The sequence below is a fragment of the Boleophthalmus pectinirostris genome, unplaced genomic scaffold (genome assembly GCF_026225935.1).
Source record: "Boleophthalmus pectinirostris isolate CB_2022bp ecotype Guang Dong unplaced genomic scaffold, ASM2622593v1 HiC_scaffold_23, whole genome shotgun sequence".
Taxonomy (NCBI): Eukaryota; Metazoa; Chordata; class Actinopteri; order Gobiiformes; family Gobiidae; genus Boleophthalmus; species Boleophthalmus pectinirostris.
In genome coordinates, this window is record NW_026571207.1 from 15,228,984 (window position 1) to 15,244,003 (window position 15,020).

The window sequence follows — 15,020 nt, forward strand, 5'->3', positions numbered from 1 at the left end:
CACTGGAGCTAGTGGCCAATATTTTCTAATGATTACAGCTGTTTAAGCATCTGCCAAGCACATTGAGCGTTGTACCTTGCAGTGTGAATTTTTATTATTCATGCAATTGAAAGTTATAAATCATTTTATAACTTGTTTGTTTAATGTAGATCAGTCCAATTCTCTTGTTGTATCATTTGCAATTAAAAACATTAGACAGACACATGTAATGACATTTTAATATGCAATAGTCATGGTTAAGAAAATATACACCCAATTCACCTGTGCAGATGTCATTGTAATGACTTCAGCATCTGGTGAATGATTTAGAGATGTATGCCATGGTGATGTCATAGCTCTACCCAACAAAGTGCAAAGACGGGTTATACACATTTTGCTCAAATCGTGCCTAGTTTTTTCTACTTTTGAGTTTATAATTTTACTTCTTGATTAGACATGGGCAGTAGCTGTGACATGCATAGAGGTGATTCCAACTGGACTAGACTATTAAAGATAAATTAAGACACCTTTCTGTTTAATTTTCCTGAAAAAAATTGTTCCTTACACATAAATTGTAACTACTTTCGGGTGGAATTCTGCTTTAGAACTCACCGCTACTTCCTGCATTTTCTTTTCAGATTTTATTTTCACAAACTGCTTGCCTGGCAAATGCAGAACGATATCTCTCTGTATTTTTATACAGATTGATATCAGTCTGGACCCCACACCCTTTGTCGCGTCTCAAGCCCAGCCAAATGTGATCTTGCAATCAGATTAGCTTTTTCAGTGGCACATGTGAAGCAAACAAGCTCAGTGGTCACCTATGATGTACAAATAAAATCAAATGTATCGTCTCAGATTAACAGTTTAGTGCTTGTTTCATTGACAAAAACTTGTAAAATATTGAAGTGTGATACTATCCCATCAAACCAGGTACTAATTAGAAAAACAGAAACCTGTCATATGCACTTAAAGCTTTTGTCATATTTAATTCTTCCACTCTCACTCATCATCTGAAACATGAGCCATTCTCTGCCTCCTCCAGGGTCCATCTTTTTGGCTATGGCCCTAGTGTTAATCCTTACAACCATTGCAAGTCATTATTTTCTCTAAATGTTCTTTACACTATGTATTTAAGCCATATACATGATTTATAGGCCCTTTAAGTTGAGTTATTTGGCAGTGAGAGTACTCCTTAATATTTTACCAGCAAATAATGCAATACAAATGCTTCACCACATCAATCATATGGTATGTATTTCAAGCAAAGAACTTAACAAGGAAACTTGAACAAGGAAAGAACAATGTTGTCATTAACCCCAATTATTTTAAAATGTTTAGTAGACATCTTTACCATTATAGGGTGTTATGCCAACTTAAACTACATTATAATGTTTATTTATTTTTGTCGTAGGCCACACGGGAGACCCTAAGCCATCACTGTGGAATGCTGGGGGATGCCCTGTACAAGGAAAACGACTTTGCTCTCATTATTGATGGGAAGACGTTAAAGTACGCGCTCACGTTTGGAGTGAGACAGTACTTCCTAGACCTCGCCCTGTCCTGTAAAGCGGTCATATGCTGCAGGTAAGATTTACTCCTCAAATAATATAAACCTCCCATGAGAAAAATTGTACATATATGTTGCCAACTCTGTAAGCACTTCAACATGGTAACTTTCAGAATGACAACACATTTTAGGGATGCAAGATTGATTTTTATTTATTTATTCTTTTAAGATTAGTCATTTATTTATTGCAATCAAATTGCAATTGAAAATTTGGACACTACTGGCAAATCGCAAATATTTCTATAACATTACTTCTGCAAGCAATTATATATCCTGTCTTCTTCCAGTTTACAATATAATCTCAAGAGACTTTCTGGGTTATCCATCACAGGCAAAACTTTGGTCAACAAAAAGCTTCAGTGTGGGAAGATGGTTGCCCCTCAAGTTATAAAGTAATTTTAGTGAAGCAACAGTTACAGATTGAGCAATACGTCTTAAAGGTGCACCATGTAACTTTTCTGGTGGTGAGTCAGCCACCTGCTTTAAAATGTATATATGTAAATAAATGTAGCCATCTTGCAGTTTTATCTTTTTTAATCCTGAAAAAACGTGCATTTGAATTTTTTTACAGTGAGGGTTGGCTGGGGTGCCAAAATCGCCTCTCCACAGATCTGACCTGTTAACTTGACCACCTGGTAATAAGGGGGCAGACATTACAAGTTTATTCTTCTTTCTATTCCTTTTCATCCACACTGATTTATGTAAAATTATTTATTGTCTTAAATAAATAAAACAATTTTATTAGTAGGTTATTAATACAGGTTATTAATGCTGAAGACTTACTTTGTGCTGGGTTGCCTACTCTCCCCGCCACAGATCTGACCTGTAACATCACCTATGGGGGGAGTCTTGTTTCTGCAGAGATAGACAAGTTTAAACATTTTGTGCATATTTTGGAGGAGTATTCATGGAGACGAGCAGGTGGACTCTCAAATATAGTTATGTAGGGCAACATTTATAATATTAGTGAGTGAAAGTGAAAAAATTTGGTGTTTGAATACTGTCTTATAGACCCTTAACTTTGCTTAGAGTTATACCACTCAATAAGACCACCGTATTTACTTTTAGGGTGGTCCTCATTTTCACTGTCTACACGCTTCACTGTGCTGTTCAAAGTGAAGGAAGAGCTTTGCGTTTGCCAAGTGCTGATCTAGAGACATTTTTAAAAGATTATGTTATTTTATGCAAACCCCAATCATGCTGCCCTGCTCTGCTGAAGAATGAACGTGCACATCTCATTTCTCTTTTTGTGTATATATTCCTATTGCTATTCCTCATGTGTTCCACCTTTTCTTTGGCACTGCTTTTTGTACTTATATTAAACAGACATCCAATGGGTTTTTCCTACTGAAATGCAGAGGTGGGTAGAGTAGTCAAACACTTAACTCGAGTAAGAGTAACATTACTTTAAATAATATTACTCAAGTAAAAGTACAAAGTAGTGGTCTAAGAAATTAAATTAAAAAAAAAAAACATATTTGGGAAAGTAAGAGTAAAAGTATGGTGTCTAGGTTTGTCATGATTATTTATATCTAGACTTATTCAGTATATCAGAGATGAACCAATATTTTTTTCATGTTCAAAATGATAGCATGCATTTTTTTTTTTTCTTTTTTGTTGTGTTAAGCCTTTATGATGACATCTGAGTGATTGGTTTAATAATTAACATATATTTCACATCATAGATACTACTTAAGTGTTTAATAAAATGTGTTAATTTATTTATTTATTTGCTATTACAATATGGAAAAAGGAATACTGGGATTATCCTGCTTTATTCAGTCCAATCCAATCCACTTTATTTCTACAGCACATTTCACAAACAGTTTCCAGAGTGCTGCACAAATACATAATAATAAAAAGAATAAAAATATACAATAAATTGAACTTAATCATACTAGTCTTAAAATAATAAAACCAGTAAAATAAAATGAGAGCAGAATCATAGAATAGCAATAAATAAATAAAACCTATAAAATACATAAAACATAAATAAGATAAGTAAAAGACACAGAGGACCACACAACTCATGCGGTGTTAAAAGCCGAGAATAAAAGTTGGTCTTAAGACTTATTGTTACTGTCTCAGTGGTATGAAGTACGTTCAATATTATCATTTACTGTGGTGTTTTTCTGTAGCATTATATCATACTTGTGATGCCTGTTTTTGTGACAGATTACTCAAGTAAATGTAAATTTAACTGAGTACTAAACACCTCTGCTGGAATGACTGGATTTTCTGTCTTTCAGAGTGTCTCCCCTTCAGAAGTCCGAGGTGGTGGAGATGGTGAAGAAACACGTGAAGGTGATCACATTGGCCATAGGTGACGGAGCCAATGACGTGGGCATGATCCAGACGGCTCACGTGGGAGTGGGGATCTCAGGGAATGAGGGGCTGCAGGCCGCTAACTCCTCCGACTACTCCATAGCGCAGGTGAGGCAAGTTGCCAAGACACACATAAATTGCGATGATTTATCAGCTGCCAAAGATGGAAGATGGTATTAAAGTAATTACTTCCATATTAAGTCCTAAGAATTGATACATTCAACAATCTATAAATAACCACTTAGGGTACAGATTAGTTGTGTACTCCTATATTTTTACTCTACTTACTTGCCTACTGTTGTCTTATATTTTCATTATTATAAAATTTTTTGTATCTTAACACTTTACTAATATTCTAATTAATTAAAATGGGATAAACTTAAGTTAATTTTTAATACTTGTTTATCTTTGTTTTTATCGCATATTTCTATTCTCCTGCCGAACTTCTTGAATTTCCTAATTGTGAAGAAAAATAAAAGTTCTCTTATCTTTCAAAAACAGAACCTTGTAAAAACAGTTAATCATAGCTTTACAATTGCCAAGCTTAGTCATTTCTAATCGTCAATGATCAGCATGGGTCCTTTTAATAAAGAGGTCTACAGCCAATCCTCTGTCAGTAAAAGCATTTGGTTTCGAGTAGATTTTTGACACTATTTTTGTGTTAAAGGTGCACTGTGGAACCTTTAGGTTTAGGGTCACCTGCTTGTTTCAGTGGATATGTCATTCCTCTGCCTGGAATGTTCCACAATATGACATTAAACAGTTCTAGCTTACATGTATTCAGTTACATGAGGTTTTATAGCTCAAAAATACCTAGAAAAACAGGTATTCTGACTGAGTGGGGTTGCTCTTCTACAGATCTCACCTGTAATTTGGCCTGGTTTGGTCTCTATGAAGATTTAATACCATACTGTGATATATTCCAGACAAAGTATATATATATATATATATATATATATCGCAATAAGACTAAATTAAACATAGTGATTGAACAATATTAGAAAATGCATGTATAGTTGTCATATCACCCACCCCTAAAAGCCCTACATACTGTTAAGGTGTGAACACAGTATGCTGTCAGTCCTGAAATTGATTTATACTCATGGGGCATAAACCAATACAATACACCCAAATATAGAAGGGATGGCTCTTGGGAAGATGTCCTTTCCCTGTAACCTTTGTGAGTTATTACGTTTTAGAAAGTAGATGATTTACTGTAGCAGGCTTGGGGCTAAAAATGAAAGAAGCAGATTAATTACTTGATAAATTCGATTTTTATATTAAACACTTTAACAATCACCTTACGTCAACTCTTGTGAATAGTTCATCTAAATTGTTTTTGTATCCTTTGGCTGCTTCGTTTGTGTGACCTCAAAAACTCCCCGAAAAAAATATTATCCACCCCCATTATCACCGCTGTTAATTTCTAATCCACAATAAGACAAATTCCTGCAGCTGTCATTGCTGTCATTATGCTCTCAAGTGTAATATGGGATACAGTATCCTAACACATTGTTCCTGATAACAATAGATTAAATGACTGGCAGGGCTGTAGCTTATACAGTTGAGTAGTTACACCTGTAGAACAAGCATCCACTGATACCCAACTCCCAGCACAACCAGAAAGAGATCCAGGCAGTACGTTATTAAAATGCTTGTACTTGGATGCCCTAGTAACATCTCCTTAATGATACAAGCTGTCGTTATGCGATACACAGACGCAACAATAGCTTTTGAGTTCCCCTCCTGTAGCTTTGTCAGTGCGTAACATGCCGCTCTGTACCTCATGTTACTACTGTAGCCAAAGGGTCTGAAAGTTATGGAAACCAAGAGTACACAGTAAACTTTCTGTGTCCCAGTGCATGACTTCCCAATCAAGAGCCTAGGGTTTGTCTCAAGTGCACTCTTAAATCCACATGACATGTTCAAGTGCGTGCCATTCAAACAGGTGGCCCCTCACTGTATAATTAGTTTAGGTCCAAATAAAGTTATACCAGCAGCTCTTCTATAAGATGTTTGCGTGATGGTACATTGACTGCGATTTGCCGAACACAAATTGTGAAAAGTGAAATCAATCTTGGGTGGTTGCGTAACTTGTTTTTCTGTTCCTGTTTCTAATTGCATAATTTGTATCAATGTCCCAGCTATCAGTGGAGGCTATTGCGTTCTGTCAGTTTTGAGTGGTTCGGTTTCTGAGATGTGAAAATGTGCCTTTGTCCATTTAGCTTAGATTTGAGAAGATATTGGAGAATAAAGACTTGGCTTAAAGCTCCCCTGCGGTCTGTCTGTCATCAGCTAAAGTCGGACTGATCCCACCATGTGAGGATTGGGGATAAATGTGCCAATAATAGGCTTTCATTTTTCTTCTACTTTTTTGTACATACAAGAGTAGAGTTTTGTAGGCTACACATTTCACTAAAACCTACTTAACGCGTATTGGCCATAAATTGGCTTCCTTGTTGTACATGGGCAGCAGTTTACCTACACGCGCAGCAGATTACCTAATTGACCTTAAATTATTATTTATACTGTCAGAAAAAAGAAAAAAAAATCCTTTCCTGTAAATTGTTGCATTTTAGATGTAATTTTGTGTATATATGACATGGGAAGAGTTTCTTTTTTAATTCAGTGCTGCTTTTTGTATTTTTTCTACCTTTTCCATCAATATTTTTTTTTACAAATTGCCACTTTGTCTCATTTGAAATTGTTATAAATAATGACCACAGGTACTATTCAACCAAACAAAGTAGTAATTTGAAATAACATGAAAACCTGTCATATGCATTTTAAACTTTACCTTGTAAACTGCAAAACATCTGCAACTGGCCTCTGCTCTAAAATAACCGTAGTTACCACCAGCTGAAATTGCTCTAAATTGTGAGTTCACCGGGGCCGTAATAGCAGAATGATTAGAAAGTCATTTAACAATTATACAGACCCCTAGAGACCAATGTTATTATGCAATTTGCAGAAACCCGAATCTTGGTTTTAGGTTGTTGATATCATTAGACAGGAGGTTTTTTTTAAGTTAACTCTTCATTAGTCATTCAACCTTTTCCATAATGTCCTTGATTCATGTGGAGGTTTTTTGGAACAGGATTATTGGATTCGGTTAAGTGTTGCTGAGTGATGAGCTACTAGAATATACACACTGTACACAGCCTGTTGCTAATAATGTTTTATCTATGTGCTCTCTCCCGCTTTCTTTCCGCCCTCAAAGTTCAAATACTTGAAGAATTTGCTGCTTGTGCACGGAGCCTGGAACTACAACCGCGTAGCCAAGTGCATCCTGTACTGCTTCTACAAGAATATTGTCCTTTACATCATTGAGGTGAGTCTCAGTTTAAGATGTTTAAAGGGGACATGCTGTGTAATATTTACTAAACATGCACTGAGTGTCTGTCACCTGCTCATCTCCATAGAGAGGTCATTAATGTTCCACAGTATGGCATTAAACTTTATATTCATTGAAACAAGCAGAGGACGCCAAGTTGCAGGCCAGATCTGTGGAGAGGCAACCCTGCTTACAATAAGAATGCATGCATTTTTTGAGCAATAAAAACAAAATAAATGAAAGATAGATCATTTTAATGCCATGCTGTGTAACATTTTATGCCAAGAAAGTCACACACCCTTAAAGAATTTTAACCACATTATAGTTGTTTTCCCTTCGCATTTACACACACAGTTATATTTAAAGTGATTCATACATGCTCGATTCATCTTTATTTTCTGCTTTCAAAACCCATTTTTCCAAAAATTCCTGTTTTCCCATTCCCATTTCCCATTCCTATACACACCCACTGCTCTTTATTTGCTTAATTCTCCGTTTTTATTTCTTACACAGTGGTATACATAGGATTCTGCAGCATAACTAAAACTTAAAAAAAAAATAAAAATAAAAAAATAAAAACTCTACTTCCTTTTGTGAACTGTAACTTTCCATAGACTGTTCATCAACCTGGGAGCATGGCACCTCTTTGTGATGACGTTTACAGTGACGCACGCAATTTGAAATATTCATAATATTAAATTACTGTCCATGGGTGTCATAGATTAAGTATATTGCATGAAAACGCATAATATGTCTTCTTCAAGTTGTTCAAAGTTGGTATTTCTTGTTGGCATTTCCATGTTTTTATTTCTGATGACTGGCTCTTAACATGAGCTGCCAGTCTCCGATGAGCATTATGAATGGTTTCGCTTCACCATTTTGACGCGGCTGGACAGAAAACACAAAAAACAAACACACCTCGTAATGAAGGAAAATTATCTAATGAACTGGATGTATGCCTGGAAGCTCCACTAGCCTTGAAGTCTCCCTCCGTCCTTCTACTCTCAAAATGGACACACACTTGAAGTCTTTTAAAGTCCTTTCAAATGAACCAGTCACCCACATATTAATGGCGCATGCTGTTTACTCCATAAATCATTGCGAGTTTGTTGGCTTTTGACAGAGAGCAGAGACAGTCATTGCTACAGGCTCGGGCTCTAACTGAGAGTGAGCAGACAGATGAAGTGGCCCCTATCAGCACTAGCCCTATCTCTGCTGGTGCTGGGAGGGTTTGATCTCCATGCACTGGTCTGACAGCTGCTGAGATCTGATATAGCCCTTTCTGTCTTCTGCCCATGGTTTCTCAATGGAGTAAAATAAGTAAAAACATATTGCGTAGGAAACTGTAAAGGCTGTGGTTTTTTTAGTGCTACAAAATGGAGCTTGGTGCATTGCAAGTTCAAATGCGTATGACACAAAGGATTTATAACACTGAACTTCATAGTATGAAGTAACACTATGAAGAGTTAAAAATAGTTCGTTTTGAAATGATTATTGAAGTTTTTATTTGTCGTTACGTAAAGCACTTTGCTACCAGCGGCATTAAAGGACAGGTCAAATGCAGGGGACAGATTTCCTTATGCTGACAACAAAGTGCCGTAAAATTAACTTTGTGTATGAATCATGCTCTACAAACATTATGTCAATTATGCCATGCTTAAAATCCCAATAGCATAATAAAAGTGTAATTGTTGGATTTATTATTAGTTTAGTATTGGATTTTTTTTTGTTATTTTTTGTTTTGTTTGTTATTTGCTATTATAGAAATGTATGCAATTGACCCTTCCTTCAAATGTTAACTAATCATATTGGGGCAGATCTTTAATTCTGCTACATTTCGTTGTAATATGAGAGACTGGTAATGACCATGTTTTGTATTATGAAATATGGAAACAAGGCTGCAATATGCTTTTGTTATATCAGTTACTATGCTATAATATACTAACAGTACCATATGTTTCTAGAGTGGCCCAATTGCATTTAATAGAATATGCCAATTCTTTTTGTATTACAAATCTTGACATTTGGTTTTTGTGGTGGTGTTATTTCTGAGTATTTATTCCACATATTGCACAAAGCCAAAGTAAAATTACATTTGTTTCAAATTAAATCTTCTTTCCCTAAAACATATGCTAGTTCATCTGTTGTAGATGATCTCAATTTTACTTAAGCTTCTGTAATTTGCCCAATGTTTACTCACAACAAATCAACATTTTTGCATTCTGTTGTTTTCAGTCTGCCTCGTCTGTGTTGTGTTGAAATTGGAGAGTTGTTCTGCACAACACTGATGTTTAAGGGAATTTTTGTAACCAAGTATGTGTAGCTGTTTTCTTACAATGTCACTTGGTCTAGCACACCTTTTGTGGCTCTTTGAAAAACATAACATGCCTTCCCCTGTAAAACTCCTTCAGGGGATTGAAAAAGATAGCACATTTTTCACTCTTTGGCAGCCTCAATATTTCAAATGTCCCTGGTTTGTATTACCCCGGCTGCTTCCCACAGTACCAGCAACCGGAGAATACCGCTTAATGCTCAGTTGGATCGCTAATAGGTTTACTGTTATGCCTGCATGTTTCCTATTGACTTTTAGTAAAAAAAGTCACGGAAATTTAAACTTTTGTGTTTGCCGCTCCACTGTACAAGACACTTTCACTTTCTCAATACTACGTCTTAGCAAGTTTATGTTTAAGCCTCTTTTTGTCTTGGGCTTATTCCACTGGCATTTGATTTCTTTTAAAGGGTATAAAGGAGGAAGGCATAGGAATTTCTACAATACACGAATGTCAGTGTACTTATTTTTTTGACTGGGTTTTGCAAAGTCTTTGGCAAATTTGTGCTTGAATTGCAGATGGCGAAGCAATAGCATGGTTCTTTTCAAACTCCTTAAAGAAAACAGTCATTCATAAACCATTTAAAATTCTAAAGCAAAATTGAATAACAAGTCTAGTGTTATTTAATGATTTCTTTTTCTGGGTTTTGCCAAGTCTTAGATTGTCCCAAATTTGTGCTTGACTGGCAGATGGTGGCGATAGCATGGTCCTTTTCAAACTGAAAATCATGTTGTTATTCCTATTACTAAAACTCCTTAAAACAATAATTCATAAACCATTCAAAATTATAAAACAAACTTCAATTATAAGACTAAACCAATAATTAAATGTTGCAAAAGACTCAAAATCCCAGCTGGCCCTTTTAGTTTGACTGACACATTTTTAGGAAGCTACAGAATTCCCTGATGGACAAGTGGCATTTATGAGGCAATTGCACGAAATCTTTTCCATTTGGTCTACATTAGCTGTGGAGATTTTGTACTATTATTACCCTGAATGAAACCATAGAAACTTTGCCTGCCATTGGGGGCACAGCTCGCATTTGTACTTTTGCATATTTCCACCATATTTCTCAGCTCCTTCTGTATGCCTCCCTTTATCCCACTCTTGCTTTGTGCATAGAGTCCATCCATTGCCAATTCCGTAGCATAAAGATTAAGAGTATCCGAACTTGCATCTCGGGGACAAATGTCACTCTCCCACCAGATACTTTAAGTCGAGCCTTGTGAAGCTATGCATTTGGAATCAGTGATTTTTTGATTCGCTACTGATGAATATTCAACGAAGTCTTCTTATCGCCACTGCCCAATTCTCCTTTTCTTGGCTCCTACTTTTGGTCCGTCGCTGTTTTTCACGATGTGCACTGGGGGAGAGAGGCCAGCCACTCCCCTTCGCTGAGTGGCTCTCAATGAGGAGAAGAAAAGAAGAAGAAATACCCAGGCTGGGACTTCCCTTAATGAGCAAATCAATGCATCTGTCCCTCAAGAGAAGGCTCGAAGAGGGAGGGAAGAGAGGCAGCGCTATTGGGACCCCGAAGACCAGGCCAAAACACTTGCACGGAGCCAGTTACCACATGCTATGAATAGGAACCTTTTTAAACTTAGCACAACAATATATCAGCCCAGAGCCTCTCATTGAAACACGCTGTAATTAATTCAGCAGTTTGACCTACCCGCTAGCCCCTCGTTACCAGTGCTCGAGCCACGCTAATGGTTCAACCTGCCTCATGGCTTCAAATTCATCAAACATAACCCATAGCAACGACTTTGCAATGCGTCTCTCACCAAAGCCTACCTCCGCCTATCATGCCATGCCAAAACAGTAGTCCTCTCAGAATGTAACCTGTCGTGTTGAACAAAACACATCATGGTAGAATGCACTTGTTTCGAAAGAGGGTGGAATTTTTTATTGGTTGGTGGGGTCCACAAGCAGGTCATGTAAAGATATTCTGAGCTTTTGAAGTAAAGGATGGGCTGTCATTTATTCCTTCTGCAGAAGCTTCAAATGTGATTATATGGAAATGTGCTATTGGCATTCGCCTTTCTGCCAGTCTGAGAATTTCTGCAATTCATGACAATGCCTTTAATGATATTAAATAAAGCAAGGACACGCTAGTTTTTCTGTAGCCAAAACACAGCTCACCTTTTGTTCCTTTGACAATTTGGATAACTAGGCTTGTCAAATAAACAATACGTAGATGCTAAGAGATTCTCAAACCAGTAATGAAACTACCGTAATAATGTGAATAGGTATTGGTTTTGACAAAATCACATAGGCCAAAGTTGGTCATTTTCTTAAACAAATGTATTATTATTATTATTATTATTTCATGTTTAAAATAGCTTTTATTATATAGTATATATTATTTTATTAATTATGATTGCGGTATTTGAATTGGTATTTGGTGTTTTGAAGGTTTTAAATTTTAGTACTCCACAAATTACTATCTATTCATAAATAAGTAGTGAGTAAGTCAAAGTAAAGTGAATTTTATAAGCAGAATTGTGTTACAAAAACAGACCACTACATGCTATTTTCTTTTATTTAAAACACAGAACACATTTTATCTATTGTAAATTTGTAAAATAAGAGTCATCACTATGAGGCTTTGGGATAAGGGCTGTGTAAGGGTAGTCCATCCTGTGTCTGAAAAAAGATGTTCTTAAGCTGTGCTAGTGGCCAAAAAAGTCATGAATATTCTAGTAATGGGCTAAAGGACCTGTGAGAGCTAGTTACAAGTTAGTTCATTTTAAATGCCTACTTTTCCTTTCACGGACAAAATCAGTTTCCCCAACTTTAACTGATGCACCAAAAAGCATACATTTTTGGCAAGTTGTTATAAACATGTTGCTCTTTGGTCTTTTGTAACCTAAAGTACATCCATCACAGTATTTTGTCCTAAAGTACATGACCGTCAACTCCAAATACATTTTCCCTCAGTGCGACAAGTGTGACTAATAGAGATGACCGCGTATGGTTCACATTACCACTGTCTCCATCTTCTGACACAATATATCAAAGTCTCCATCGCTCAGTCTCTCAGCCCTGGCTCTGACCCCTTAACTTACCCTGTCCATCATCCCCATGTCATCAGTCTGATCGTGGAGGGAACAGCACGGCTTGACAAACGTCTGAAAGTAGTCCTGCTATAAATCCACAGGACAATTTGTGTTACGGAGATGGCGTCTGGTGGTCCTTCTTGTCTAATTTCAAACTGTCCTCGAGCATTTTTCTAAGTTTGAAGCCAGACCCCCGGTTACTGCTTTAAATGAGTATGATTGTAAAGACTACCAGCATGGAAAATTAAGATAATTGGATGATGTGTTGCCTCTGCTGTGTAGAAATGTGGGCATGGATGCCTGTGAAAAGGGTTATGTGACAGAAATGTATTATCTATTATTATTGTATCATCAGTATTATAATGATGGGTTAGCTGGATTGCTTGTTAATCAGAGTTACATTGACAGATTCATATATATTCAAGTAACTTTTAAAAATGCACCCAGGTCTGGGCACAGGTCAGCATTTAGCTGCTTCTGATGTCTACTGCTGTTGTCCCACTGACAGAGTTAATATAGTAAATCACTATACACTATATACATTATAAGTACACTATAAGAAGTTACTGTGGGCTGTGGCAAAATCTAATGAAAAAGGCTATTTTTAACAAAATTGTATTTCATATTAAAGGTGCACAGTGTAACTTTGGTAGGGGTCCATTGATATTTATTTGCCTATGACAGGCAATATGGCATTAAAACATATCTATCTTACATGTATTTAATGATAGGTGTTTTATTTCTCATAAAAACATTCTTGTGAGCCGCATTTGACCATGTAACATTAAAGCCCTCTGAAGCAAAGCCATAATGTCTCTGTGGAGACAATGAGATGGGACACCCTCTACCAGAAAATTTACAGTGCACTTTGAATGTATCTGTATATTTTACCCAAAAGCCCATGAAAGAACATGTTTATAAAGTCTTTCTAATCTGACTTGCTTTGCTTATTTTCTTGCTCTAATGCTCTGATCCGTCTGTTTTTCCTCTCCTAGATCTGGTTTGCATTTGTCAATGGCTTCTCCGGTCAGATCCTGTTTGAACGCTGGTGCATTGGCCTGTACAATGTGGTAAGTGTTGATCTATACCCTCCAACAAACCCACTATGATCTCTTACACTTGACACCAAACTGACTTTCCACGGTGCCCCAAAAATGATCCTTTTATTGCACAACTATGTCATCAGCATCCCGAAAACGTCCCTCCTTATTTATGACCCCTTGTCAAGTCTTCATTCCCTCTGCGGCTTAAAAAATGTACTGAACGTGAAAGAACAACAGCTTTGGTTGCCCCACAGAGTGTAGTTAGCAATGGCCGCTCAGTTTGAATGATAAAAAAGAATAGAAAGAATGAAGCAAAAAGAGCGGGCTGCTGATGTGGTGCGTCCCACAGGGCTCCGTAATGGGACCACTCCTAATGAACTCATATTTCAAGTCTGTCATGAGTTTAGAAGAGGAGGAACATGTGCATTGGCTGGTTTGATCATAAATACTATGTCATTTAACCCACAAGGAGTTTATATCTGACTTTAAACAGTTTATTAGATCCAGTTTACTTCAATAAACAGAAATGAATGAGAAGAGTGTGAGGTGAAATTTCCCAAACTCAACATTTGACTGCCCTTGAATGGAAGTCATTTCTGGGAGGCACCAACTGTTGAGAGAGTAGTTTCACATATACCTTCCTTGCAGGTATTTTTATACAAATGATAATAAAGCTCTAGACGGGCATTGCCACTTTTCAGTTCATCCTAAAACTGCCTCTTGGTGGGAGTCTGTCAGAGGCAGTGGCCTGAATCCACCCTTCAATGGAGATCTTCCTGGGCCTGGCTCTGAATGAGAAAGGAGTCCAGTGGAGCATATCCCGTGAAGCGCTGGTCACGTACACACAGGGCTGTAGACACCCACTCCAGATGGGCCCAAAGAGGTCTCACACCAACTGACCCGCCGAGCCCCCAAAACCACACAATACCAGCAGTCCTCTCCTGGCAGCTGCTATACGGGCCAGTTTTACAACACTAAGCAAAAATTACACTAAATACCTGCCTCTTAGTCAAGAGAATCGCAGATGTTCAATTTTACAGGTGCACTTTGAAAGTTTTCTGGTGTAGGTTTTGCCGCCTCCTTGTCTGTGTTGAGTTTGTTGTTTTACCTGGAATTTTCCACAGTGTTGTATTATATGACAAGCAGGTGACTCCAAAAGGCCGGTCGCAGGTCAGAGGAGAGGCAACCCCACACAGAGCGAGCTTTTTGAGCATTAAATACAAATGTAATACACCTGCTGAATAAATGCAAGATAAGTTTAAGATAAGATATGTTTAATGCCACACTGTGGTACATTTCAGTCAAATCAATAACATCTCCATCTCCCAAGCAAGCAGGTAGTGGACCCTCCACTAGTCCAAGGTTACATTATGCATCTTT

General features: G+C 37.2%; 1 protein-coding gene across 3 annotated transcripts in view; it reads left to right on the forward strand.

The window, feature by feature from the left end:
• atp8a1 (ATPase phospholipid transporting 8A1) overlaps window positions 1-15,020 on the forward strand; it is a 107,678-nt gene that overhangs the window by 65,472 nt on the left and 27,186 nt on the right. For all 3 annotated transcript variants that reach the window (XM_020923351.2, XM_055159196.1, XM_055159197.1), the window contains exons 24-27: window positions 1,394-1,566; window positions 3,799-3,982; window positions 7,095-7,205; window positions 13,593-13,667. In XM_020923351.2, coding sequence (XP_020779010.1) covers window positions 1,394-1,566; window positions 3,799-3,982; window positions 7,095-7,205; window positions 13,593-13,667 — 543 coding nt within the window. The remainder of the gene's footprint in view (window positions 1-1,393; window positions 1,567-3,798; window positions 3,983-7,094; window positions 7,206-13,592; window positions 13,668-15,020) is intronic.